This window comes from Ricinus communis, chromosome 4 (assembly GCF_019578655.1).
Source record: "Ricinus communis isolate WT05 ecotype wild-type chromosome 4, ASM1957865v1, whole genome shotgun sequence".
NCBI classification, from domain to species: Eukaryota; Viridiplantae; Streptophyta; class Magnoliopsida; order Malpighiales; family Euphorbiaceae; genus Ricinus; species Ricinus communis.
Window position 1 is genome coordinate 31473648 of NC_063259.1, and position 27627 is coordinate 31501274.

The 27627-nt window shown below is 34.6% G+C and overlaps 3 protein-coding genes across 4 annotated transcripts; 2 read left to right on the forward strand and 1 right to left on the reverse strand.

The window, feature by feature from the left end:
- The first annotated feature begins 1265 nt into the window (after positions 1 to 1265).
- On the forward strand, positions 1266 to 8117 carry LOC8274423 (outer envelope protein 80, chloroplastic). Its single transcript, XM_002513426.4, has 16 exons — positions 1266 to 2204; positions 2288 to 2381; positions 2490 to 2572; positions 2689 to 2786; positions 2907 to 2976; positions 3360 to 3453; positions 3939 to 4020; positions 4140 to 4175; positions 4697 to 4850; positions 4939 to 5079; positions 5269 to 5339; positions 5482 to 5560; positions 5680 to 5795; positions 6891 to 7038; positions 7148 to 7217; positions 7685 to 8117. Exons 1-16 carry the CDS (start codon positions 1593 to 1595, stop codon positions 7837 to 7839), a joined length of 2103 nt encoding a protein of 700 aa, XP_002513472.1. The 5' UTR covers positions 1266 to 1592; the 3' UTR covers positions 7840 to 8117.
- Positions 8118 to 12353: 4236 nt separating this feature from the next.
- Positions 12354 to 15149, forward strand: LOC8274422 (zinc finger protein WIP2). Its single transcript, XM_002513425.4, has 2 exons — positions 12354 to 13181; positions 14474 to 15149. Exons 1-2 carry the CDS (start codon positions 12609 to 12611, stop codon positions 14909 to 14911), a joined length of 1011 nt encoding a protein of 336 aa, XP_002513471.2. The 5' UTR covers positions 12354 to 12608; the 3' UTR covers positions 14912 to 15149.
- A 5471-nt stretch (positions 15150 to 20620) lies between these two features.
- LOC8274421 (zinc transporter ZTP29) lies at positions 20621 to 26763 on the reverse strand. Of its 2 annotated transcripts, XM_002513424.4 has the most exons (12): positions 25684 to 26763; positions 24723 to 24781; positions 24266 to 24358; positions 24088 to 24177; positions 23901 to 23982; positions 23503 to 23558; positions 22741 to 22797; positions 21957 to 21997; positions 21793 to 21860; positions 21646 to 21702; positions 21438 to 21555; positions 20621 to 20973 (listed from the first exon to the last, which is right to left on the reverse strand). In XM_002513424.4, the coding sequence occupies exons 1-12, from the start codon at positions 25745 to 25747 to the stop codon at positions 20928 to 20930; spliced, it is 831 nt and encodes a 276-aa protein (XP_002513470.1). In that variant the 5' UTR covers positions 25748 to 26763; the 3' UTR covers positions 20621 to 20927. The 2 variants fall into 2 exon arrangements, with proteins under 2 accessions (XP_002513470.1, XP_048229159.1); XM_048373202.1 differs by lacking the exon at positions 25684 to 26763 and having other exon boundaries at positions 24710 to 24770.
- Positions 26764 to 27627: the final 864 nt, after the last annotated feature.

Consider the following 27627-nt stretch of genomic DNA (forward strand, 5'->3'; position numbering starts at 1 on the left):
AGCCACCGATAAGATTGAGTATTAAGTTTAAAAAATCAGACTTTCATTAAATTATAATATATTTATTATTATTAAAATTTATTTAGTTTCGATTGCATGACTATAGAGATTTTAATGTTTAGCACATATCAAAATCGTTAAGTTTTATTTTCTAACATTTTTTTATAATTTATTATAAACTAATTATAATTTATCTCTTGAGATTTATCATGTTACAATAACGAGGATATCATTTTAATATTGTATTAAATTATTTTTTGATTTGTAATACTATACTAATTTCTTTTAATTTTGTTAAGTTGAACAAAAAAACATAAGAAAAGCATCTTAGTCAAAACATGAGATAGATGTATAAGCCAAAATGGAATATAAGTAATGACAAAAAGAATTGATATATAAAGATTTAGGATATTTTGGAAAATTAATAGACCAATTAATGTAAGATTACAAATATTTAAAAAATAAAATTTACCAAATATAATATGAAAAATCTCTATAATATATTTTTTGAAAAATATTTAATAATAATAAAGAATGCTCGAGAATTTGGACTTTCATGCTTGATGCCTGGTGGTGTCCTTTGATTGAATTCTGCCACTAGGAATCTAAAATTATATGGCAACACATTTCCATCTCAGACATTATTTTTTATATTTATCTTATTATTCAATTGAAGGGGCATAAATGTCTTTTTCCACGCTCTCATTTGCTTTTGTAATCCACTTCACATCTCCATCCCCCATCATCATTCACTGCAATGCATCTTATCTTTTGCCCAATCTCCTTTGCGTGCGAGAAAGTCGAGGAGGTATATATATATATATATATATATTATAGTGCAAGAGAGACACTCCAAATAATATATTGGAAAAGGGATCAATTTCCCCATTATACTCGCAATACATTAGCTTAATTGGACTTACATTAGCATAATGGATTTTTGGATACCTGAAATTTATATTTTTAGTTATTTTATTTTTTGTTTGACCTTTGCACCAAAAAAAGAAATGTGTAACAATTTATTTTGAAATGTATGTTTCGGAGAAGAATACATTGTTTAGAAAAAAAAATTATTATATTTTTCTTTTAGATAAAAAAATACACTTTGAACCACCTCTTTTTTCAGGCATTTGATGTCAAATTTGGATTGAATTAAGCTCTAAATAGAAATTTAGGGCTAAAATTATTTATAAAAAAAAAAAAAGAAGAAGAAGAAAAGTTCAATTTGAGACTATTTGCTCATCTTTCCTTTGTCCCAAAAGAGCCTGGCTCAAACACTTGGGCCAGATTTAGGCCTATACTATAATGGTTGTTGGGCTGCAGAATAAACACCGAACATGAAGTAAAGAAAAGTTATGATCCGTATTTATAACCCGTTCCCCTAATACAACCGGTCGGGTCAAATCAAAACTCTTCCTCTTTTACCAAAAACGAAACCGGAAAAACCAAAGCCAGTCAGTGGTTACTGCTAGTGCTAGCCGACGAGCTAAAACTAAACCTAAACCTAGGGTTTATCTCCTTCTTTGGAACCCAGATGATATTCGAGTAGAGGCGCTTTCTTCTGCAATTCCTTTCAGTCGCTGAATATCACGATGCCACAAAACGATACCGTTCGGTTCACTTCATCTTCCCTCAAAATTCCACTTCTCCCTCCACCTCAGCAGCAACAGCAAGCTCCTCAATTATCATATACTAAAATCTCATTCACTAATTTCATCGACTCACTCATAACTCGCTCAAAAATCCATATATCTCGCTCTGTAAATTCACCTCGGAAACTTACTTTACCTCTTCTATGTTTCGCTTCACTATCACTCCCTCAGTCCAAAGACACAGTCATCTCCGAGTCACATACGCAGTCGCCGATCCTCTGCTCCGCTTCATTGTCGTTGACTCAACCTGGCGAGTCAGAAAACATAGTGACTCAACAGAAGGGAAGCGGAGGCGGTCTCTCAGGGAGTAGACACGATGAGGAGAGAGTATTGATAAGTGAAGTATTGGTAAGGAACAAAGACGGCGAAGAGCTCGAGAGGAAGGATCTGGAAGCAGAGGCCGTAGCTGCACTGAAAGCTTGCCGTGCCAACTCAGCCCTAACTGTTCGCGAGGTTCAAGAAGATGTGCATAGGATAATTGATAGTGGATACTTTTGCTCTTGTACGCCCGTTGCTGTTGACACTCGTGATGGCATACGATTAGTATTTCAGGTATGGTACAAAAATAGTTGCGAATGCAGATTTTTTAATCATGTCAATGGAATTATTAACATTGCTTTCTCTTGTGGCATAAGGTAGAACCAAACCAGGAGTTTCATGGACTTGTATGTGAAGGTGCTAGTGTTCTTCCAACAAAGTTTCTACAGGACGCATTCCGTGAGGGATATGGTAGGCTTCTTTTTCTTTTTTTTCTTTAGATTTTCTAACGTAATGTATAATTATGATATATATGTATCAAGCTTCATTGGCTTTGAATTTTGATGTCAAGCTGTGCAGGAAAAGTGGTTAATATCAGGCATTTGGATGATGTGATAACTTCCATTAATGGCTGGTATATGGAGCGTGGTCTTTTTGGTTTGGTTAGTGCTTGTGGCCATCTATTCTAGTTCTTACTAGACCCTTTAGTTGATGAAGATTTATAGTATTAAACATTCTTTGTTGTTGTTGTTGTTGTTGTTGTTGTTGTTGTCATTAGGTTTCAGGGGTTGAGATCCTATCTGGGGGTATTTTAAGGTTGCAAGTTGCAGAAGCTGAAGTGAACAACATTTCCATACGTTTCCTCGATCGAAAAACGTAAGAGCCTGCTCTTGGAGTCTATAGCAAAGTTAATCTGCTCAGACAATCACTCTTCGAGTCTTTGACAAAGTTAATGCTATGATTCATAAAAGATGTATGCTCTATTGCTATTTTCAGGGGCGAGCCAACTAAAGGAAAGACCAAACCTGAAACAATACTTAGACAACTTACAACTAAGAAGGGGCAGGTAATTCTGGTCTAAGCCCTGATGTAGCCATTCAGTCTTGTTACAAGTCCTACTGAGTATTCTAACTTTGAGAAATGTCTCTACATGTATTATATTTATGAGCTTTTGCAGAGCAAGGGGCTTGGTATTTGTACCCAAAGTTTTTTTCTTTTAAAAAAAATTTTAACCCTTTTTTCCAATAGCAGTTTCTCCTTTTAATTCAACTAAATATATATTCTCTATAATTCAGTATCATAAATTCTTTCCAGTTAATTAATTTGTTACTGCTATTAGCTTTGCTTTTATCAACTTGCACTCAGATGGCCTATTGATGAACATTCATTTGAACCAGTGGTGCACACCCAGTAAAAAGTGTTTTGACATTTTTAGTGACTGCTTTGTAGGTCTACAGCATGCTTCAAGGGAAACGAGATGTAGATACAGTGTTAACCATGGGAATCATGGAAGATGTTAGCATCATTCCTCAACCTGCTGGAGGTGATTTTATTCATGTTGGATTGTCCTGCAACATTGAGCATACGGAGGCACTTGTTAATACTATTGTAGTAAAGTCCTGAAAGTATTGGAATTTGCAAATTGTGCACTATCCTCCATTGTTGCCACCAATATGCTTGATTCTTGAAATTAAGTGCTTAAAAGACCTTTTTGGCTGTTCAAAGATTTAAAAAGTGGAGGACATTTTTCTTTGGTGGCTTGTGAAACATCTTTTATTTAACAAACTTATGAATCATGCTTCATATGGACTAGAATCCATTTTTTGTTGAAATTCAGATCGTATCGCTTGGATGTCAATAGGAGATTTATTGCTGCTAGAGAGTTTCTCTTTCTTCTGGTTTTAGATACTGCTAAATAATTTTTAGCTTTATTAGGTGAAAGAACTTGGGTACTGCATTTGCTTTCGTTATTATCTTCTAACCTTGCATTTGGAAATTAATTTTCCCCCATCTTCTCTCTGTGTTCAGATACTGGTAAAGTTGATTTGGTAATGAATGTTGTTGAACGCCCAAGTGGAGGTTTCTCTGCTGGTGGTGGAATATCTAGCGGGTGAGTAATGCTAACTCAGATGACCCTGGTGCCAATGCTACTTTCACGTAATTTTTGTGTAGTAAAGTTATATCTGGTATATCGGAAACATGATACATTGATTATGTTGCAATTCCCAGGATTACAAGTGGCCCCCTGTCAGGACTTATAGGAAGGTATTTCTGCACAATATGCAACCTGTTAAATTTTCATGTTCTAGTTTTGTTTCTTTTCATGATATTTAAGTTTGGACATTACTTATTGCTCATCTCACCTTTTTTCCTTTAAAAGGAAAATGCTATGTATAGAAGATTTTACATTTTGGGATGTTATCTCTACTTGCTTCCCAATTCAAAGTTGTGCCAGGGGCTTGTTGAATTGCTCCATACCTTTCAGCCATCCAATCCTGACTTTTAATTGTTTCTGCATGTGCTCAGACCATGTCCGAAATAATACCCCTTGTCATATACCCATTTTTGTTACCTTTCTTTTTCTTTTTCCACTTTCCAACATTGACTTTCCCTTACTTTAGTTCAAAAGCTTGTGAACAATCGGATGATGAAAAACTTTAGTTTTTGAAGAAATAAAAAGGAGGCGAGGATAGGAGGGTCGATGATGCATAAGCTGCTACATGCAATATAAACACAATGCAACTTGGGAGAATGCTATCTCATAGATAATGTTGTTTCGCTTGCAGCTTCACATATTCACACAGGAATGTTTTTGGAAGAAATCAGAAGCTTAATATTTCCTTAGAGAGGGGCCAAATTGACTCAATATTTCGCATAAACTATACAGACCCATGGATTCAAGGAGACGACAAACGGACATCTAGAACTATAATGGTTCAGGTAATTGTTTTTGCATATCTTGTCTTGAAAATTACACTTGGTGATAGGAATGCTTCTTTATCATGTGAACTAATCCTGTCTTTATTAGAATTCAAGAACCCCTGGGAATCTTGTGCACAGTTACCAACCTGGCAATAGCAGTCTTACCATTGGCCGTGTAACAGCTGGTGTTGAATTCAGTCGACCACTTAGGCCAAAGTGGAGTGGAACAGCTGGGCTTATTTTTCAGGTACTTCACTAGCATAGTTTGGTATTTAGCTTCAGTGCATTAATAATTAGGAAAAGTTCTTTAGATATCTTCTCATTGATAACAATTAAGAAATCACCAAAAAGAGAAACATATTGCTTAGTAGATTTCTTGCTGGCTCTCTCCAAGTATAATCTGTATAGTTTACTTCTATTGATCTCAAAATCACAGCATGCCGGCGCTCATGATGAGAAAGGAAATCCGATCATTAAGGATCACTATAGCAGCCCTCTTACTGCAAGGTAGACATGCCTGATAGCAGATGGCTAAGAAACTTAAAAGTTTGGGTGCTATGATTTGTTGGTTCTTAATTAAATTTTTTTTCCAGTCAAGTGTCCCTGTCTTCTCATTTGCTGTTGTTTGTTTACCTATTTTGTGGTGCAGTGGCAAGACTCATGACAACATGCTTCTTGCTAAATTTGAAAGTGTCTATACTGGTTCTGGTGATCATGGCTCTTCAATGGTTAGTCATTTGTCATTAAGGACCCTAACCCCCTTATGCCAACATCACTTAATGAGACTTGGATATTCCTACCATTTAGTTCTTAATATATTTTGTATGGATCATTTTTATCTTTGCAGTTTGTATTGAATGTGGAACAAGGACTTCCTCTTTGGCCTGAGTGGCTCTTTTTCAACAGAGTAAATGCTCGTGCTAGAAAGGGTGTAGAAATTGGTCCTGCTCTATTCCTTCTAAGGTATTGCATCTATATGTAAATTTTTCCCCCTGTGTTGGAGGGTAAATTTAGCATAGGAGCTTTGTGAGTAACCATATAAACTTTAGATGGGCAACCCAGCATCACATGACATGATGCATCTTGATCCAAATAGGCAGAGCATTTAGCACAGTTTGGATATCATACTTTAAAAAATGCTATGATAATTATTCGAACCAAAACAAAATACTTTTTCCTGGTAGGTGCGATTCGTTGGATATAGATCCAGTTTTTTAGTTTTTTTGATTCCTTAGAATTTGTTTTTACCATGAGAAGAAAAAAGAAGGCGTTAAGAGACCAGACCCTCCTGGCCCCACCTTAGACACTCTAAGATCCTTTTACAAACCTGCTCCCATTTCGAGTCGAGAGATAATTTTAGAGAAGTTTGAGATGCAATTATATTCAAGTTTGGATTGAAAATGAGTTGGCAGATTAGGGTCTAAGGGATGAAATGAAAATATTTAATAGCTTATAGGAGCTCTGGAAATAAAAATATAAAACTTTAGATGGGTAACCCAACTACAAATTTTTTTCAGTAGGAATCATACCACATGATGCATCATGCGTCCAACTAGCCAGAGCATTCACTAGTAACATAATGGACAAGCAATGCAAGATCTTTTTTAGCTTCCTTCCGAAGTGAGATGCTACATCCCAATATATATTTTCCTTAGGAGGTCACTTCCTCGAGTAGTTCTTCATATGTAACTGAAGGTTTCTTTGAGGAGGTTACTTAACAAGGTTCATCCTAGCTGCTGCCATTCTTAATCTTCTGAATCAACTATCCTCCTTGCTAAAGAGACTGCCTACTTGTTGGTCATCTAAGCAACTGTGTGCAGAATTTTCTTCTTGGTCGAACAAAATTTTAGAAACTTCTCTTTTGGTGCTTAAATCTTTGAAGAGTATCCTCAAGTCAAAATGTTGAATTTGCATGCTCTCATTAGAATGCCGAAGCCCTGTGGCGACATTTCTTCTGTATCATAGTAAAGATAAACATTTTGCTCGTCTGAATTCTTATTTATGCTGAAATTTTTGTGAAATTTATCTCATTTATCTTTCTCTTGCTTTCTTTTCTAGTTTGTCTGGCGGCCATGTAGTAGGTAATTTCTCTCCTCACGAGGCATTTGCCATTGGAGGTACAAATAGTGTGAGGGGATATGAAGAAGGTGCTGTGGGCTCTGCTAGATCTTATGCTGTTGGCTCTGGTGAAATTTCTTTCCCTCTGGTAAGTGATTGCATCCTTTTCTTGCACGGCGGTCATTTTACATTATGTTATAATGTGGTATTGGGGTCATGGTTTGCTTGATGATCTTTACTTCTTATTTGGTTTGCAGATGGGGCCAGTGGAAGGAGTTCTCTTTGCTGACTATGGAACTGACCTGGGATCTGGACCCACAGTACCTGGTAGGTCTTGTGTATATCAGGATGACACATGGATCTGAAATGTCCACTGTCCAAATTTCAGGAGCATACTCCTCTCTTTTACATATATCTAGCAGGTTTTAGCAAGTAGCTACCTGAAATAACAATGTCTGCTGCATCCGACTAGCATATTATGAAAGATTAATAGTCAAAGCAGGATAGCTCTGTTCTTGCTCATTTAAGGAGGAATATTGAGTCAAGATAGAGCATGTGATATTAGTTTAAATAAGAATAGTCTGCTTGCCTGTATAGACAAGTTCCAGTTGCTCAATTGATTTAGCTAAATTCATCAAACTGCATTGAAACCTTTTTGGGGGATTACCCTTTTCTGGGTATCACCCAAAAAAAGAAAAAGGAAGCACAATTCTAACTGACATTCATGTTTTACCTAATAGTTCAATAGTTTTGTTCTCGTCATATGCGATAACTTGATCATTGTTCTTTATTAGGTGATCCTGCTGGGGCGAGGCTGAAGCCTGGAAGTGGATATGGATACGGCTTTGGAATGCGTGTGGACTCCCCTTTAGGTCCTTTGCGTCTTGAGTATGCATTTAATGACAAGCATGCAAAGAGGTTTCACTTTGGAGTTGGTCACCGAAATTAAGGCCTTCAATCCCAGTATTTTTAGTTGGGTGTTAATTTTGTCCTTCAGTGCAATTAATGTTTCACGGCCTTGTCATTTGTGTAGCGTTCTCTGCTTCCAGCTTTTTTTTTTTTATTTACTATCATCTCCAATAAGCCAACGATTTTTGGATTAATGAACGTTGCCGTATTTACTTCCCCAGCAGCAGATACTAATTAATGAAACATTTTATGAATCTCCGATGCAACAAAATGGAGCATATATTTCTAAATCCATCAAGTTCATCCTGGATTGGCCAATATCTTTGCGTTTGTTAGCTTTGTTCAATTTCGTTGTGCCCAAAGCAAAGTTACCTTCTTTGAGGTAAATTTGATTGATTAAATTCTATCTCTTATTCTATAATATGATGTTACAAAATCATCAAAACCCATATTCAGCTCAATCTTACTATTTTGATAGAAACAGCGGGACTTGTATGGGTGGGCAGTTTAAGTCACTTTCCCTGGAATGCAAATGACAACTTTGAACATGTGGCGCCTATATTTCGTGCTCCGGCCAAATAGAATTAGCCAGAGTTCTTAGCTATCAGTTTTCTGATACATTGACCCAAATGGGAAATGTAAAGAAAATAAAGGAGTTTTTGTTTTAATTTTTATTTTGGGTTACTTATCGTATATGGGATTAGTAACGTCTAGATGATGAAGTTCTTCATACATACTTAATGCACATAGATATCAGGAGTTGTATTTGAAAAATGTTTCTGTGAACTAAGATGTCATCAGTGGCACTGCCGTTGTTCGTATTTTTGTGTATAGGTGAAGAAGTGAAGATGCAGAGAGAGAGAGAGAGAGAGTGAGTTCAATAAATGAAAAGGGATGTCATGTCATGAAGTGAACAGCAAACTGTTAATCAATCATTGCAGTTAGAAACTGCATTTTCTCTGCTCTTCCTATCTGCAATTCCTTCTTTCCCTTTTCTGACAGTTCACCACGTGTCTGCTGTCATGTTTCCATCTTCTCTTTTTCTTTTCTTTTCTTTTTTATCCTCACAATTTTATTTGCTCATTAAACATAGCTACTTAGATTTCTTTCTTTTTCTTTTTTTCTTTTTAAATAACGATTTCATTGATGAAGAGCCATTGAATTGAAGCATTATTATCACAGGGGTTTGAATTTATTCCATTTATAAAGACCCTAAAAGCTCAAGTACACAAAAACTATTCTAAACATAAGAGTGTCCAACACAACGAAATTAATAAGTCGCATTAGTTCAGCAGCCACCGCTATAGATTTACTGCTATTTATTACCTGTGAAAGTTCAATTTCGCCAATGGCAGAATTAGGGGGCCACTGTCCTCAACAGTAATTTTATTAAATTTTTAGTTTATTAATATAGATGTTTCACATTATTACTAATCTAAAATTTTATTTATTATTTCACGTTTAAAGCACCAATTAATAAAGCAGTATATACATAAATGAATATGTTATACATTTATATTGAATAATCAATATATATATGTATATGTGGATCACAGTCCAAGTGAGAGAAATCTCAGAAACATTTATAATAAGCTTAATTGAAATTTGCAATCCCAAAGAAAGAGTTAGAATTAATATAATGAAGAAGAGACATAAACATAAATTAGTGATGAGGATTGAGAAAATAGAGGCGGATGCTTAAAAATGTTATAACAAGACAGGGAGGGAAGGCAAAGTAGCTTCAATGAACTGATACGATACAGCACACTCGTGTTGTCTTGGACATTTCAAGGCCACATCCACAAAATCTGCTCTAACATACCAATCCATTCCTGAATGCATCTCTGTCGTTAAGTTAATAAGTGATAATTACCTTCTTCTTCTTCTTCTTCTTATTATTATTATTATAAAGCTCAAAACCTAATTAGTAATTAATTAAATACTCTCACTCTCACTCTCACAGTTTATCTCTTTTGAAAAGTTTTCTTTTTTTGACCTTAACAAGATAATATAAAAAAAGAAATACAATATGAATTTTCATTGCTTGGTACCGTGTGAAGGATCCTGTGGGAAGGTTAAAAAAACCACGAGACGAAAATTGATGCAACTTTACTGTCTCCTACTAATGTTGGCCATGCATTCAAACTGTGTCTCAATTCTCACAACTTCCAAATTCCCGGTTACACACCTTTGCTCCAATCCCCAACACTTGAAAAGGAATGTGGATCCATTTTTATTTTAATCTTTAATTACTTTCAGTATTTTAATTCTTATTTATTCTGTTGGAATTTAGAGTATAATATTGTTATTTCATCCATTTTAAACACACTTTATAAAGCCACTGCTACATTGGTTTCCTTAATGCTAAATCCCACCAAACAAAAGTTCTTCTTTCCTTAATACTAAAATAACTTGTCATTCCTTGGCAAGTCTTTACCGTAATAGTTTTTCGATCCAAACAAAATATTTTGGTACCTGAAAAGAGTGGAGACACACCTCATAAAATAAAACCAAAAGAAAAACAAAATTCTAGAATTTTTCCTGGCAGAGGTTGATCATCCATAGACCAACTTCATGCCAAGAACATGCATGTTGGTTTTTAATTTGGCCGAATCTTCCATAATTAATGAACATATTTTTGGAAGAGATGATTTACCTTTCTCCATGGGTTTCATGGATTCTTGGCTTCCCCATATGCATGCCTGAGGTCTTTTTCTTGCTTTTCCATTATTCAAAATCATTGATTTATTCTATTAGACTTTTTCTTGACATTGTATTAGATAATTAGATAGGTAATATATATAGGATAATTATAAAATTTAAAATATGTATCACTTAAATAATCCAATTTCAATTGCTCTTCAAGTACTTATATAATTGAGAAGAGAGAAAAAGAATGCATGACAAGGACCAACTCATTACATAATTAGTTGAACAGAAAACCCAGATCTTAATTAATCAATGATATATTTATCATAATCCATTAACCGTATAACCAAATGAGTAATTCTGAAATTCTTACAAATCCAAATCTCCAAACTGGAACTCCAAAGACAATCATTGCATTGCAAGTACTAGAACTTAAGTGATTCGGTTGCCAAATTGTATCGTGCATCATAATAATGTTTTGGAAAGAAAAGTTTAGTATCTGTTCATCAACTTTATGAAGCTGAGAAATGCCTAATAGTTTATGCAATGCATGGTACTATATCTGTGTACATATTAATTGTTCTTTTGGTTACCATGTCATGAAAGAAAGGCCAAATCACTCCAATTTGTCTCCAACCTACTCTGCCCCTGATATCAACTCAGCTTGTCAAAATCTGAAAATGCCTTAAATACATCAAATGGGGTCCCACATTCTATATAGAAAGGAACAGGTACTTGGCCAGCATTAGCTATTCTTCAAGACTCAAAAACGATGATAAAAGGGTAGGAATAGCAATGCTGGAAGTTGTTTTGCAGCAAAAGATGTTTCCAAGTGGCAATGTACTCAGGTTACTATGTACTATAGTTCGCGTTAAATTTAACTTCATCATCCGTTTGCTCTCTTCTTTGTATTTACTACTTGCATTAACTCTAAACAACGAAACAGCTGTGTAAATATACATGTATAGGTTTTTGCTCTACTTTTTGTATAAATTGGTGATTGGCCCACGTCCTAGAGATGAAAGTATCAGAATCTTTATTTACTTATTTGATAGAAGAACCTCATCACTTAAGAACAATTGCATATATTAATGATATGTGCAAGTACCTTCTGATTCTGAAAGAAACCCATCAAGATAGATGAAATTATAAATCAAAATCAATATTATCTCATTACAGTATTTGCATAATTGCAGAAATTTTGGATTTTTTTGGCTACAGTAAGGGTTAGGTCAATATAGTAGTTGGAAATTACTGTGACATTTGCTGCCAGCAAAGAATGAGCTTAAACCATGTGGGACTCAGTCTCAAGATGCAGGTGTAGCACTGATCAGAGAGAGAGAGAGATGTGTGCATGTAATGTATGTGAAGAGGAGAGAACAACATAACTAAACAGTAAGGTTGGTTGGGACACTGTATATAGGATGGTACTGAGCCAAGCCGACCAGGGCGCGCCCACCAAAGCAAGTGCTGGGTTTGGTTGAGACTATTTGTTTCCCAAGGAAGGGGGAAAAAAGAAAAAAATCACCATTGAAGAGGAAGAAGAAGATAAAAACAAATTAGAAAAGAGGCTGTAGTACTGTACACATATATATGTTGAGTGTTTAGGAGATAAAAAAAGAAGACTCTAATTGCAGATTTTGTCTTTGGTTTAATTTCCACTGCCTCGTTCTTCTTGGACTAATTTTACATTAGTTTTTTCTTTTTTTTTTTTTCTTTTTCTTACAATCTTTTCACACACTATTCAATATATAGCTTGTTCTTTCAAGTCCCAAGATTATCTTCTCCTCCACTTTCTGACCCCAACCTTCATGTTTCTTCTCTCTTTCTCTGTGCTTTAGCATATATATATATATATATATATATATATGTATATATATTCTCTATTGTTTAGTCACACCTCACAAGTGATATCTTGCCTCTCCTTTTTAACTCAATTGGGGTTCACTTTACCAACCTTGATCTTGTTCATTTTCCTTTGTACCCTTCTCTCTTACACTTCTTTTAATTTGGTTATCTTGTTCGGACTCCACCATATAACCTTTTGGTCCATCTTTATTTTGTTTTGCTTTCTCTCTCTCTCTCTCTCTCTCTTTCTAATAAGTAACCTATCTATCTGTCTTCTATCCACCCAACTATTCTCTCCTCCAAATTCCAATCATGGCTGATCCCTATTCCAATTACTTCAATGGATGGTATAACCTAAAGCACTTACACCACTTATCCACTGCCTCTTCAGCATCTTCTTCAAATCCATCTTTATATTCATCTTATGGCTGCAATTTGTACTCATCAGGTAGCATCTTCAATAACACCAGCTCTTTTGCTCAGTATCAATCCTCACCTCCTTCTCCTCCTGTCAAAGAAGCTCTTCAGCTCCTTAGCCTAAGCCCAACAAAGCATGATCATGAAAAGCAGCAAGAATCACCTTCCAATGCCATGGACTTGGACATGAACAAGGATGATCATGATGATGATGAAACCGTGACAGTGGCTTTGCATTTAGGGCTTCCTAATCCAAGCTCTGTTGATTTGGTTTCAACTTTATCGTCTTCGACAGAGATCTCATCAGATAAAGAAGAAGTTACTGTTGCTTCTGGGTATCAAACAACTAGCAGCAGTCTTAACAAGGGTCAGTATTGGATCCCTACACCTGCTCAAATTTTGATTGGTCCTACACAGTTTTCATGTCCTCTTTGCTTCAAGACCTTCAACAGATACAATAACATGCAGGTATGTTTCCATGAAATAAACCATATGATACGATTCAAACAGAAAAACAAAAACAAAAAAAGAAAAAAGAAAAGAAAAGAAAAAGCTTTACCTTTCCTTCCTTCTTCTATCCCTTTCCATGTATTTACTTTTTAATTTTGCAGGAAAAAAATAAAAGTGAAACCTCTCATTCCTAATACTTTGATTTTACACTTTCTGCAATTCTCTACGAGAATTCTGATTTACTGGCCTGGCTGGATTTCGTAATTTCCACAAGCTTGAATATTGAGAAAAAGAATAGGATAGTGAAAATGGGTCCTTAAGACTAGGGTTTTCCTTTTTCTTTTTTCTCTACTTTAAGACATAACTTTCCTTTTTGACTCTTTAATTTATGTTTATTTCTTCTTCTTACTCAGCTTCCATCCCCACCTCCATCTCTCCCTCTCTTTCTTTTTTGCATGATTTGTTGGCTTTGGGATTTAAAAAATAAGAATAAATCAAAGCCTCTGGTCCAACTGAGAATAAGATCAGTAGCTCCCTTTATTTGATTGAACTACTCAGGCACTATGCTTTTTGTACCTTGAAGTTTGTGTTCTTGTACATTGGCAACTGTGTAGAAACATAAGTAACCCCAGTTCTTCCACGTCTCAGATGATCTTCATCGAAAGCCCTAGAGCAAATTTGCTTCTCAATCTGAAGAGTCAATTGCTTCATATTTGAATTACTTAGCCCCAAATTTGGCCCCAACTCCTAAGTGAACAGACTTCTTGTTCTTTATCTTCTTATTATTGAAAATCATATTTCTTTTTCAGGCACCCTTTTCTTTTCCCTTCTTTCATAGCATAATATGCCCTAAGTAAGAAAAAAATTGCATATCAATTGGCAGAATTATATAAGATCCGTACGAACCTTACCTTCTCTGAAGCAAACCCTTCTTCCTTCATTTTACTTACACACGGATTCTTAATTTTGAAATTTTTAGGGTTCGAGCTCACTGTAAAAGATTTGCATGCACTATACATGCAAAAGCCCTTACTGGTACCACTAAGCATGACAGTGAGAGAGAAAATTCAATCTCTGGATGAGCCCAAAGTATAATAATTTATTTTGACTAGGTGCAAAGATCTCTAAAGATGCCCCCTTTTTCTTTCTTTATTTTTAAAGGTCTAGTTGCTAATTTTATATCTAGATTTGTTTAGCTTCTTTATTTATATTCTTGATTACTTGGACTTTTCCCATGACGACTAGGAACGGGCAAATAAAAAATTTCACTTCGAATTTTCTTTTTATCTAAGCATTGCTTGAACATGTAGATGCATATGTGGGGGCATGGATCTCAGTATAGAAAAGGGCCAGAGTCTCTGAGAGGAACACAGCCAACCGCAATGCTTAGGCTTCCTTGCTACTGCTGTGCACCTGGCTGCAGAAACAACATTGATCATCCAAGATCAAAGCCCCTCAAGGATTTTAGAACCCTTCAAACTCATTACAAGAGAAAGCATGGAATCAAGCCTTTCATGTGCAGAAAATGTGGTAAGGCTTTTGCTGTCAGAGGTGATTGGAGAACTCATGAAAAGAACTGTGGAAAGCTTTGGTATTGTACTTGTGGGTCTGATTTCAAACACAAAAGGTCTCTTAAAGATCATATCAAGTCATTTGGGCATGGCCATGCAGCTTATGGTATTGACTCCTTTGAAGAGGAAGAAGAACCAGCCTCTGAAATTGAGCAAGATAACGAATCCACTCAGTGAAATAGCATGAAATTGTCTTGTTATGAGTTGATAATTGTTTTACACAATCATGGCCTATCAAAGCAAGAACCCATTAAGTATTAGGTCACTTTGATGGCCAGCCTCTTTTCTTATTGTTTCTTTCTCTCTTGTTCTTTTTTTTCCCTAGTTCTTTTTCCCTTTCTTACCTTTTCCACATTAGAAGTTAGTGATTTTGTGGACTCTTGAAAGATAAAATGGTGGACTGAGTTCGTATTTCTTTTTGGTTTAATTAGATCGAGTTTCTGTATGTTCATATTTGTATTCTCCACCATTTTTCTTTTTCTCATTCAAAGATGGTATATGCTCATTTATGTAAAATGCATGTTATCCTGGAGAAAGAAAAGGTATGGGGAATATGCCAAAGCTCATTTAGTTAAAGAGATAACTAAAGGTTCCCCCAGTGCCATGGGAGGGGTGGTAAACATTAACAGATCACTTAAAAGGGTGAGTTTATGTGGCTCTCTGTGTAGTATTTCAGAAGAGGACAAACATGCATATTCCTTATTGATCTTAACAATTATCAGAACAAGAAAAACAAATTAACAACATATGTGAATGTGGAGGTAATTCACAAACAGGGAAAGCACCAAGCATGCAATATTTGACTTGTAAGAGAAAAATAAAATAACTCATCTTATTGCTGATGAGTTAGCCCTAGTAGTGTGTAAAAACTAGAGTTAAAATCAACAAAAAGAAGATTGGACGAAATATTGTAGAAGGAAGAAAAGAAAAAAATTTCTACTTTTGGGAGGATAGTAAATGCATAGCCATTTATTAGCCATGTGGGATGTGTTATCAACCTTTTGTCTTCAATAATTCCTCTTGTAAAGATGAGTCTCTCTATGCACGGCAGCGAGCACTTAGAAGGGTCTAGGGAGATAGCATCCTCAGAGTGAGTAGAATAAGTATATTACGTATAGTGGCAAATGCGCTGAAAGGAGCCTTTCAAGACTGTAAGAATCAAAAAAATAAAAAATAAAAGACTTTCTGCATGTACCAATATGATGATGCCATTTCCCTTTGTTTAACTTAGTGGGAGGAGAAGGTTTTCAACTGATGGACAGAACATACTATACTATGTTTACATTCACAATAAAAATTCAAATCAAATGATTAGCTAGCTATAAAAGAGAGAGAGAGAGAGAAAGAGGCAGCAAGGGCTGAGATGAGTGATCAATGTTAATATAGTACATAAAAGATGAGTGATTATTATGATACTATACTATAATGCAACAAAGAATGGAAGGGAATGGATCTTGTTGGCAGCTTTGGCAACAATTGTTGTGACCAGAGAGAGAGCAAGCAGTCAAAGGGGTTTCTTGATATGTCATTTCATGATCACTATACAGTCAGGGTATATGTACTGTTAAGTTTTCTTCAGTACCTGTCCCATATGAGCCCAAACAACAGAACCTGGGCTCCACTCCACACTTCATCTCTCTCTGTCTTCTTTTCTTTTTCATTTTTCTCTCTGTTCACTTTAAGTATTGCTGTATTTGCAGTATAGCTCTGAGTATAGTTATTATTAATTTCTTTTTCCAACTGTCGTATAGAGATAGATTTAGCAGAAGAGTGGAAAGGAGTGATGAATGCGATAACTGTGCGATTCTTTTCTTGTTTTCTTTATTAATCCAGTGATATGTCACAGAAATTTCATCATTCTTTTTTAACATTAAAAATTGAAACCACCCCAACTTTTGTCAACTAACAATCCACACTTGATTGATCCTTTTCTGGTTTATACGTAAACAACAGCAAGAACAAGAACCTCCTTTTTCTCGTCTTTCACTTCTTGGGTAAATTGGATGGCTGGTATCCAAAACTATATATGAAGAATGCCATTTGTACTTAATTCTTTATATTTATGTTACATGAACTTATAGTGGTTGCCTTATTCCTGAGGCGGCTGTTGTGGAGCCATCTTACTATTATACATACCATCCCAGAATTCATGTTACTTACTGATTCTAATCACATGTGACTGATTTAATTAAAACTTGCAGACGAGGAAAGAAAAAAGTAACTTTTAAGATTAAAATCTCTCTTTTCTTTTCTTGAAAATATGGAGTTTAGGGTAGCGTCTATATGATTATTAAGGTGGTGCTAACTTTGACCAGAGTATATGTTGATGTAACCAAAAAAAAAACAAATGGTAAAAGAATACAAATATCTCCTCCATTTTGTTTTTTTTTTTTTTCAATTATCTATAAAGAATTCCTTTGGATAATAAACAAAAATACATTATCAGGAAAATGAGTGTTTACTTTAATTATGGAAAACCTATTCCTTCTCTTCTCTTGCACTACTATTATTATTATTATTATTATTATTATTATTTTGAATTAAAAGTAATCTTGCAAGAAAAAGTTGTGTTGCTGTAAGAATGTGAACATGATATTGTCCTTGAAGTGGGGGGCTAAACTAATTCGCTGTAAGAATGAAACTAGATCCTGAATAGTGTGATATATTGTACCTGTGATTAACTTCATTTTACTATTTCGAGTAGTAAAGCTCACAAGGATAATACCCTATTTGGCACCTTAACTATTCATCTTAATTTTCTTTTCTTTCTTTTTTTCCATCTCTACGATCCACAATTTATTTATAAACGATTGAGACTAACTTAAATCAAATAATTCGATTCAACTCACTCAAATTTCAACCGGAATTGTTATAATAAAATATATCCTTCTAATTAGAATATATAACGGGTGGAACTTGAAGTAATATTTATATTTTTCTTTTTTGTTGTTTGGAATATAATTTAATAAAATATAAATATATGCTATACATATATATAGTAGTTTTATATTTTATATTTTAAAATTGAATAATTACCATGTACTTAATTATTTATCACTGATAAATATTTACTGTATTCCTAAAATAGATAAAATAGTTGTAATTTATTTTTACATTGATTAAGATTTTGTGATTGGCATGAAAACAATCTTGTTTGAGAGAATCCCATAAGAAAAAGGAAAAGGAACAAAGGGCAACATAAAATCTTGCACCATGATCATCTTTTTAAAATTCATTAAGAAAGTCGTCAAGATTTTGAAAGAAAGAAGAAAGAAAGAAAAAAAAACGACCTTTAAGAAAAGATTGAACAAACACTTTTTCTTTGATTTTATTTAAAATTTAAAACATAGAAAAGATCCTTCTTTGGACTGGTGTGGCCTCTCTTTCTGTTAACGTCATTATACGAGCAAATACCATATTATTGCCTTTGTGAAAGGTCTTTTAATGAACATTGTGTCTCTTTGGATGTTTACGAAGATTCCCCAATTGAGGTTTCGTTGTAGGGAAATGAACAAAGGTTGAGATTGAAGAAAGATATCAAGATTCTGGAGTGCAGTGATAGAGAAGAAGACTAGAATTTAAGTCAATTTCCCTTCATAAGTTCATATAGTATTAACCTTGACTACCAATTCTAGCTGAGTTAGTAAGGATTTTTTCAATTGAAGCTTGAGGTTTTAATTTGAAGACCTTTTTCTATCTTCTATAGAGTTAATTTTCTATAGAATAAAACTAGATAACTAAGATATGCTAATTCTCTCTTGTGAAAAGAAAAGGAAAACTTGAATAAATTATGTATACAATAAATGCTATGGCAATATATAAGGGATTAAGGGCATATGTCAAATTAGGGCATGTCAGAACATACAAGTATTCTTCTTCTTCTTCTTCTTAATATCATTATGGCTCCTTCAGATAATATATTAAAAAACAAATAATTTCTTATTTAAGAAAATTGTTACTAATTATTCAATGATAATTAAGACAATATATTTTCTTAGATTATCAAAGTAAATATATTACTAATTATTTAATGATAACTCCTGTATAGTCTACTATGTTTTCTTAGATACCAAAGACGATAATGAGAAATTCTGGAAATTATCAGCAAGCAATACAAATTGCCGAACTTTTCTTTCATGAATTTGTACTTTAAGTTTGATTACATTTAAGAAAATCTATCCAGGGGTAAACAAACATAACTTAGAATCAAACTGAACAGACAAATTAGAAACCAAGTCACTCATAAACAAATCCATCCAAACCAAAAAAGTAGAGGTTAATTGAACAAATTTGATTTAACTCAATTTAGTTTTTCCTTCTTTAAGATTTATTTTAACATTTTTTTGATAAATATTTTTACATTTTAAGAGTATTTCTTTTTGAAACAGAATAGTATTTTACATACCTACTAATAAAATGATTTATGTCACTATAAATTAGTTAAATGACATAAGATATTCTATAAAATATTAATTTTTATTATATTTTAAAAACTAATTAATAAATAATAATTTTATTTCGGGTCATTTAAATCAAAATTATTTATAAAAAAAAAAAAAAAAACTAAACTGCCATTTTTCTATTTTAAGTTTTTTAAAAATCTATCTGAATGAATTAGAAATACAGTTAAGAATACTAATTGAACAAATAGGATAATGGAAATTAATTTTACTTCATTCCCTTTTTATTAATAATTTTCTCCCAAAATGGGGAATAAATATAGAAATCTTTCTCCTTTTCCAGACAAGGAAATGTTACTTTCTTTTCTTGTTTTCCTCTTTTATTTTCATTTGTTTTCTCTCTTTCCAAACAAATAAAGGGTACAGAATAATGGATGAAGATCTTACAGTTTTTTTACTGCGGGGTAGTTTGTACATGTTAACTTTTATAGAGAGTACATTCAATAAAAAATAAGAGATTTAGTTGCTCCTCTTCCCAATAAAGCATTGAATGAAACTTTGTTTTTCCTTCCTTTCTTTCTTTCTCCTTTAGTTGATGAAACACTTTTTTCTTATCTTTTACTTTTAAGTGCAGCATAGCTCTCTTTTTCTCCCTCTAATTACCCCCACTTTCCCTTCCCTTCCCTTCCCCTCCCTTCAACTTTGACATATCCAATCAAAAGCCCACCTCTTTTCCTATATGAGGACAAGATAGGACTAGACACCTTTAATCCCATGAATCTCTTGATGAGATCTTTGTTTCCCTTGTCATTTGTTTATATTTTATATAGTTTTTTTTTTTCCATTTCCCATGATCTGTATTGATGGTCATAATCGTAATAATCTTTTTTTTTTTTCTTAAAAGAAGAAAGAAGAAAAGAAAAATGGAGGAGTTTTGATGAATGAACTCAACTCCCCTTTCTCTCCCTTCCCCAGAAACAGAAACACACTTTCAACAAAATTTCGAAACCCATGTTAGTTACAGGTACTGGATTCTAAAGGTTATTACACTGCATGTCATGCAACTTGAGTGGGATACCAAAAGTTACTGTCTGAAATACCAACCAGTAGTCTCTGTGATCTTTCTCCTGTCTTTGTTTCCTTTTTAAATGTCTTTTCAATTAACGTTTTCACTTGTCCGCACACCATTGCAGGAGAAAGATAAGGTGGTGGTAACCAAGAAATAATACTTTTATTATGTGAACTTGTCTATTTCTTTTCTCTTTTTTTTTTTTCTTCCATTTTACTTTTATGAAAAAATTAGCCATACATGCTTAATATGTGAACTATTGATTAGTATTTGTTTGATCATAGAGCATCTTGGCTTAGGCCCGACAAACGGCTTTTCCGAACAAGGAAAAGCTCCTTGCAGCTGTAGCTTCCAAGCAGCACAAATATAATCTATGAACAAATATAGAAAATAAGTGCGAGACTGATTCATCAGCAATTCGGAAAAAGTAAATGATAATCGAGTTCATTCAAGATGATGAGATCCAATATAATTTTTTTCCCCCTTTTCTTCACCTCCTCCCTATCCCCTTTACATTTTCCTCTTACAGGAAATTAAGTAAATTGGTGAGCATTCAATGATTTAGAAAAAAAGAAATACAATCATACTTTACCCTTTAGGATACCCCTGCCTTATGGACCTTGCGAAGGAGATCAAATTACAAGATTTCGCTTCTGTATAACGAGAGCGGCCCCTTGTTAAGTACTATGGTTTTGGAATGTACAACATTGTGGTTGATCCATGGCTACAAACTTATATCCTCTGGTAAGCTGATTTCAAGAAAGTAAAGGCTGCAGAACCAGCACAAGCATACATGTGAGATGTAGCAGCAGAGGGCCTCTACTAGAGGCATTGAACAAAGAACAAGGAAAAGATGAATAAAACAGTCTTGAGTTGCATAAATTTCCTGATGTAATAGCTCTAGCTCTACAGTATACAACCATAAAATCTATTCTAGATTTATTTTCAAATCTTTTATGAAAATACGGGAAAACTTTTAGAATAATTAACCATTTTTACTTTCTGAAAGCAGTTAGGAAAACGGAGAAACAAATATAAAGAACAAGCACGATTCATTAAGTTGTCCATTAATCTTTCTAATGAACCAGTTTTTGAGGTTGGGAATTTTGAAGAGTAGCCAGTTTTTTCTAATGAACCCAGCAGGCAAGGAGCTGCACTAATTTCATTCAAACAATACACAAGCTTTGTAATTGGTTCTTCAAACCGCACCAAAGTTAAAAAGAATTTCAAGTACCTTGCGGACATGAATGCCATGCCAAGGAATACAGCCTTAACAGCCTGCTTCTGCCCCGCATAATCAAAAGCCAATGGCAGCATCTCATGCAAGGTCAGGAAAGCCATCACACCACCAACTGCCGAAGTAAATTAGTAGAGAGAAATATTAACCGTAAATTAATTTTCTCTAATCAGTTGAAATGTGAGGAACAAAATAGTAGTCAAACCTGATCCCAGCAGGCCCTCGAGGATTTCAGGACTTAAGCTGCTTGGGAATAGATATGCTGCAGTGAAGGGAAAATATATTCTCAATGTACAGAATACAAATACATTCCAAGCTTTAGTATTAAGCACAATAGAGTAGTCTGACATACCTACAAGCACAACACCAAGTGGTTCGGCAAGACCAGACAGAGTTGCTAATTTAAAAGCTTGCCACTTGCTGAGATATGTGCATAAACCAACACTTTAATTGTCTGTGTACTATAACATGAAACATGCTTTTCATCAAGACTAAAAGTCCCTCCACAATTCTTACCTTTCTGTTGCAAAATAAACAGGCAGTGCAACAGCAACCCCCTGCGAAAATGCACACAAACATGTTAGTGAAATAAAATGTAAAATTTTCACTATTTTAGTTATTTATTTATCAGAAGACTACTTGTCTATGCAAAAGCAGTCAAAGTACTGACTGATTACATATTAACTAGGCACATTCCTGTCTTCAAACAAAAAAAAAACAGAAGGAAAACAAAAACAAAATAAACTAGTTACATCTCTGATTTTGTTGAGACTATGAACTAATACTTAGATATTTTTCAATGTTCAAAAGTCATGATCCGGTGCAAGATCACTGCCTTGAAGCACAACAAGATTACAATGACCTTCTATCTGCCAGAGATGACAAAAGAAATGCAATATCAGACTAATCTATCAGGTTATGGGCCTGCCTTGAAGGTAAATGCCAAGAACAAGTTATGAATATTATAAGCAGGCGTATTACCACTAGAACAAGCATTAAGAAGAAAAGAAATATTTGCGGAGAACGTGTAATGCAACATATAGTTTTCCTTCAGATATTGTTTAAGCTCCATCTAACCTGGAAGAAACCAGGAGAGAAAACATCGGAGCTAGAACTGAAGTTATCAGAGCAGTGCCACAGAAGTTCTATTTAAACTTAGGAGGGAACCAAGTATTATAAGCTGACTCTTCTTAACTCAACTCTGAACAGAGTATAGAAAGAATTCAATATTTTTAAGGGAGGCCAACACCCCATTCTGATGAAAAAAAATAAGCCATACCAAGGATCTGGGTTACCATACCTCTGGAATGTTGTGCAAGGCAATGGCCAAAGCCAAATTAAGACCAACACGTAGTCCCTACAAAAAGATCAAACAGCACAATTTAGTTGCATAAGAGTAAGTATTAGTGTTGCTGGGTCTTAAGACCTGAAGTTCACAACAGTCACCATCAACTACCAGTTGCCAATTGCATATAAATTATAAGTTAGTGCACGTTAGAGTTTAATATCCACTAGAAACTATGTGACATCAGTTGCACAGCTTTTAGGCATATTGAGTATTTTGGGTAACTTGTGGTTGATAAAAAGGCACTTGTGACACAAAAAATTAAATACTTGATAGTAGTAGGCTAAAAGACCATACTGGTTGCCAGAAAACAAATAAATATAGTCCTTTCAGCATTTGAAACGAAAAGCTTTCCATCACATTAAAATTTCTAATGAACAGCTTCTTGATGTCATAAAATTTCTAATGCAATATCATAGCATATAGGAGACCATAACATTAAACCCCAATATCAATGGCTTAGCTTTTTGATCTTCAGGACATCAATCTTGGATCAAAAAAATTAATTGGAGAGAAAGTGACTAACACAACTGAAAATGGTTTACAAACTGCTAAACTAAAGTATTGGTGACTGAATTTAAACTTAAGATGCCTCAAAGATTACAGAAAAGTACAGGGTGCAAAATTTTAATCCATAAGAACATATTTCAACTGTTTTATATTATCTCATAAAATTCTCACAGTATTTCGGTGAAATATAAAGAAGGCTTAAGCCACCTTAATTGACCCAAGGAACACTGCCATTCCCTCTGGAAAATTATGCAAGCTTATGCCTGCAATTGAAAAGACAAAAGAACAAAAAAAACCCAATTAGACCCACTTACGAACTCTTTTTTAATAGATCACTAAAAAAGAAATCAAGTGAGTTTCAAAATTAGAAATTGGGTTAAATGCAACCTGAATATTGTTTCTACCATTATTGAGGCTACATACACAATGTGAGTTTTTTCTTCCATATCTACTAGTTTTCTTAAAGCACATGCCCCCTGCACTACTATCTGAAGTTATATTCACTATGCTTGCAGTACAACTTTTAACTCTCTGAATTCCGAATAAAGAGAGTAGGACTTGACACAGTGAAATCGTAACATCATCAGAGACAATGTTAATCATACCTATGGCAGTAACAATCCCACTGAACATAACTTGGCGACGATGCTTTTTCATGATGTCCTTTCCTCCTTCATCCCCATTTTTCTGCTCAAAATCGAATTATTTAACATCTCAGCACTTAGAGGAGCAGCCAACATCAGGTTTGAGTAATGGAAAATTAATGAATTACAGAAGAAGATAACTTAGAACCTTTTTACTTTTAACATCTGAACCCGGGATAAGGGTTGGCTCTGGGATAAACCTTGCAACAATAGCAAAGAACAGAACACCTCCAAAAAACTGAATCATTCAGAGATTAAAACGACTTAATTAATTAACGTTCTCAGAAAACGTGATAGAATTCAGAAAATGGAGAGATATTGCTAACCCAAAGGTTTCCTTTCAAGAAGCCAATTGAGTTCATAGCATTATGAGCCAGATCTAGGAATGATATACTCAACATTAGCCCTGCAGCAAAGCCCTGCACAAAGAGGTTTAGACAACGTTACTACGAGAAAAGAATCTTCAGAGATAGATATCAAGTTTGTATCGATCATGGTAACTCAATTCCTTGACCAATTTCTCATCACTCTTTATCAATTAAACTAGGATAGACGAGGAAACTCAGTACTAAAGAAAAATTATGTAAGATATAGCAAGCAAGAAACTATGATCCATAAAGCAAACAATAACTCCATCAGTAAATATCTGTTCAAGGTTCAATCTTTTGTTATTTTTATAAGTGGCATTGTATTTAACTAAGTGACAAGAGAAAGAAACAAAGAAAGGAAAATAGAAACCAGCTTTTTGGATCAGATGCGGAGGGTTCAACCTCTTGGAATCACCTGTAAAAGGCCAAGCATCTTTAAGTTGGGAGCCTGATTAAGAATTACAAAAAGTGCACCTGTTTCATGACCCAAACATTACTATTAGATTACAGAACAAAATCTAATCTTTGACCTACACTCATTTGTAGAGTATCAAGCAACCAGAAATATGTCGTAAGCACCAAAAGAATTTTACTATGTTTGTACCATCATAGAAACTAATAGTAATCATGATATTTCTTGCCTGGACACTTGCTAACAGACACGTATCAAAATTGACCAAATTACTTCTTAACGAAATTAAATCGACAATAGCAGTGCAGAAATGAAAAAGAAATAGGCTCAAATGAACCTGGGGCAATTTAAGTTAGCAAATGCCCGAATGCAGAAATACAATCAGCATCAGTGCACCATGAAGCAAACTCAAAATAGAAAAGTACTCAGCAATGCCCAAAACAAAAGTTAATAACATATTTCGAACCTAAAATATAGAGATATTTTCCTCGACCATAAAGCTGATTGCTGAAGTAAAAAATACGGTAAACTAAACTACCAACTGAAGTACTAAAACCACCCAAAAGTGAGAGACATAAACAGATAAGTTTTGCAGGATACAGCAGGGAACTTTTGAGATTGATGAACTTTATAGGCTTATACGTTAAGAACGTTATAGACTACAATAAGGAAGTGATATGTACCACTTGCTTTTTCTTTTTGGTATGAACTCATAATACAGAGTCAAAAATGCAATCTATGAATCCTCTCAAACAAAAATCCAGTCCACAAACGAGAAAGACAGAGAAGCATATTGAAATGAATATATAAATGAAGCATAATACCAGTGGTGAGTGCGGAGTGCAGTTAAAGAACAAGGAAACTACATGAGGAGCCAACCAAATTTAGCTTTTAGTTTTAATCTAATTCAACGACCAACTTTTAACTTCAATAAAAAGAAAAGAAGTAAGGGTTTGTAACAGACCTATAGAAGTGCTTAATCCACCAACAAGAGAAAGAGCAAGTGCTACCACCACTTGAGAATCCATATGTAAGCTCAAGATATCAATAGCGTCAGAAAGGGTACAAATTGAAAGATATAGGGCTGTGCTTCACTAAACAAATAAATGATGGTTTTAATAGGGAAGTTTAAGAAATGAATTGGCCAAAACTGGGTTTTGGGTTTTTGGGATGACTTTACTTCCTCTACTATCTTATACCTAACTTTCCATTGTTATCTACTGTTCTTTTATATAATTACTTTTTGGTAGCATCAGACGATGAAGATGAAGACGAAGCTGTTCCAATTCCAACTGGCTTTCTCATTCAATCGCCTCAGCTATTGGGTCAAATATATTCCCAACTCCATGTCCATGTTACTTGACCCGAAATCCAATTTCCATGACTTGCCGGCCACTTTCACCCGTGGAACAAACCAAACCACAAGGTGCCACCTGGCTCAGTTAATGACGTGGCAAGTTATCGTGGTTCAATAAAAACTAAACAAGTTGCCAATTACCATCAGGTGGTAAAAATACCTGCGTGAATATTGATGCCCATAAGCTTATGCGACCTCTTGTGTGATAGGAATGACAGAATATCACCTGCCCAGTCTCCTTCAACTGCTACAATGGATTCTAGTCTTTGGAGATCTGATTGGCACTCTAACCTCTCTCCTAAACTTAAATTATTTCGCAGCTTCGTTGCTACTAAAGTTAATCTTTTCAGCAGGGAGCTTGGTTTTTTAACCCATCTGTCCTATTTGTATCAGGGAGGAGGAGTCCATATAGCATCTCTTGTTTTTCCGTGATCATTCTAGGGCTACCTGCCTAGCTTCCAATTTAAGCTATTCTCCCAATGGCATGGGTTTAACTTCTTTCTCTAATTTGTGACAGGATATTATTTCATATAGAGGTCAGTAATCTTCTGATTCTTTATTAACTCGTTGCCTATGTTGGAGCATCTGGAAGAGCAAGAATGCTGCCATTATTGAAGGAAAAAGCTGTGACCCTTTATTCTTTATTTGCAGAGCTAAGCAACTAATTACGGACTTAATGAATGCAGCCCAGAACCGACAAGCTCTGGGAGGAAGCCCCACTACGACAAATCATAGGCCAGTGAGGTGGTGCCTTCCCCCTCAAAAGTGTTCTAAAGTTTAATTCTGATGCCGCTTATAATCCAGATATTAGTGAAGCTGTTGCAGCGGTGGTTTGCAAGAATTCTCTTGGAGCTTTAGTGGATGGATCCTCTTGTTTTATTATACCGGCCTCTCCTCTTTTTGCTAAAGCTGTGGCTCTTTTTTATGCTGCTTACTCGGTGGTCCCCGTGAACTCCCCTGCTGACTCTTTGATTTTGTTTAGAGCTATCAATTCCCTTCAGGACTGTCCTTGGGAAATTGAAGCTATCGTTCAGGGCCTCCTTGCTTTTGTCTGCTCTCGTTCCTAACAGCTCTATATTTTTTGTGAAAAAAGAAAAAGATTGAGCCGCCTAGTTTTGTTGTTCGAGTGGGAATCCTGAAAAATTATATATTGTAACAGCTTTTCCAACTAAATTGCTTGCTAAAACATTACAGAGAAAAAAACGACTTGAAACTTAAATTTACATTAAAAGCTTGAGTTTTAAAGTTAATATCTCTCACATTCTGTTAAAGATTAGTTTACAAAAAGTTATGGATCAGTGTTATATCCGGGGTAACTGTTACCAAAAATTTGGTTTATATTTTCAATTAGTACGAATGTATTAACTTTTTTTAATACTAAAACTTTTATTTTTATCACAAATGACCGTACTCCTTAAAAATGTATTCAATGTTTGATGATATATAAAGCAGAGTTTTCACATTTATATTTTATTTACCGCTATGGTTGGCTTTGATAAATTGTATGTTAGTATTAAAATTTTGCTATTTGTATTTAAATAGTATTAATTT

Coding starts and splice junctions, on each gene's coding strand:
- LOC8274422 (XM_002513425.4), top strand. CDS start 12,609: ATGGCTGATCCCTATTCCAATTACTTCAATGGATGGTATAACCTAAAG. Junction 13,182..14,473: donor ACAGATACAATAACATGCAG/GTATGTTTCCAT, acceptor TTGAACATGTAG/ATGCATATGTGGGGGCATGG.
- LOC8274421 (XM_002513424.4), bottom strand. CDS start 25,747: ATGGATTCTCAAGTGGTGGTAGCACTTGCTCTTTCTCTTGTTGGTGGA. Junction 22,798..23,502: donor TGTTCCTTGGGTCAATTAAG/GTGGCTTAAGCC, acceptor ATCTTTTTGTAG/GGACTACGTGTTGGTCTTAA. Junction 21,998..22,740: donor CCTTGCACAACATTCCAGAG/GTATGGTAACCC, acceptor GCATTTTCGCAG/GGGGTTGCTGTTGCACTGCC.
- LOC8274423 (XM_002513426.4), top strand. CDS start 1,593: ATGCCACAAAACGATACCGTTCGGTTCACTTCATCTTCCCTCAAAATT. Junction 2,205..2,287: donor GCATACGATTAGTATTTCAG/GTATGGTACAAA, acceptor TTGTGGCATAAG/GTAGAACCAAACCAGGAGTT. Junction 5,340..5,481: donor AGCAGCCCTCTTACTGCAAG/GTAGACATGCCT, acceptor TTTGTGGTGCAG/TGGCAAGACTCATGACAACA.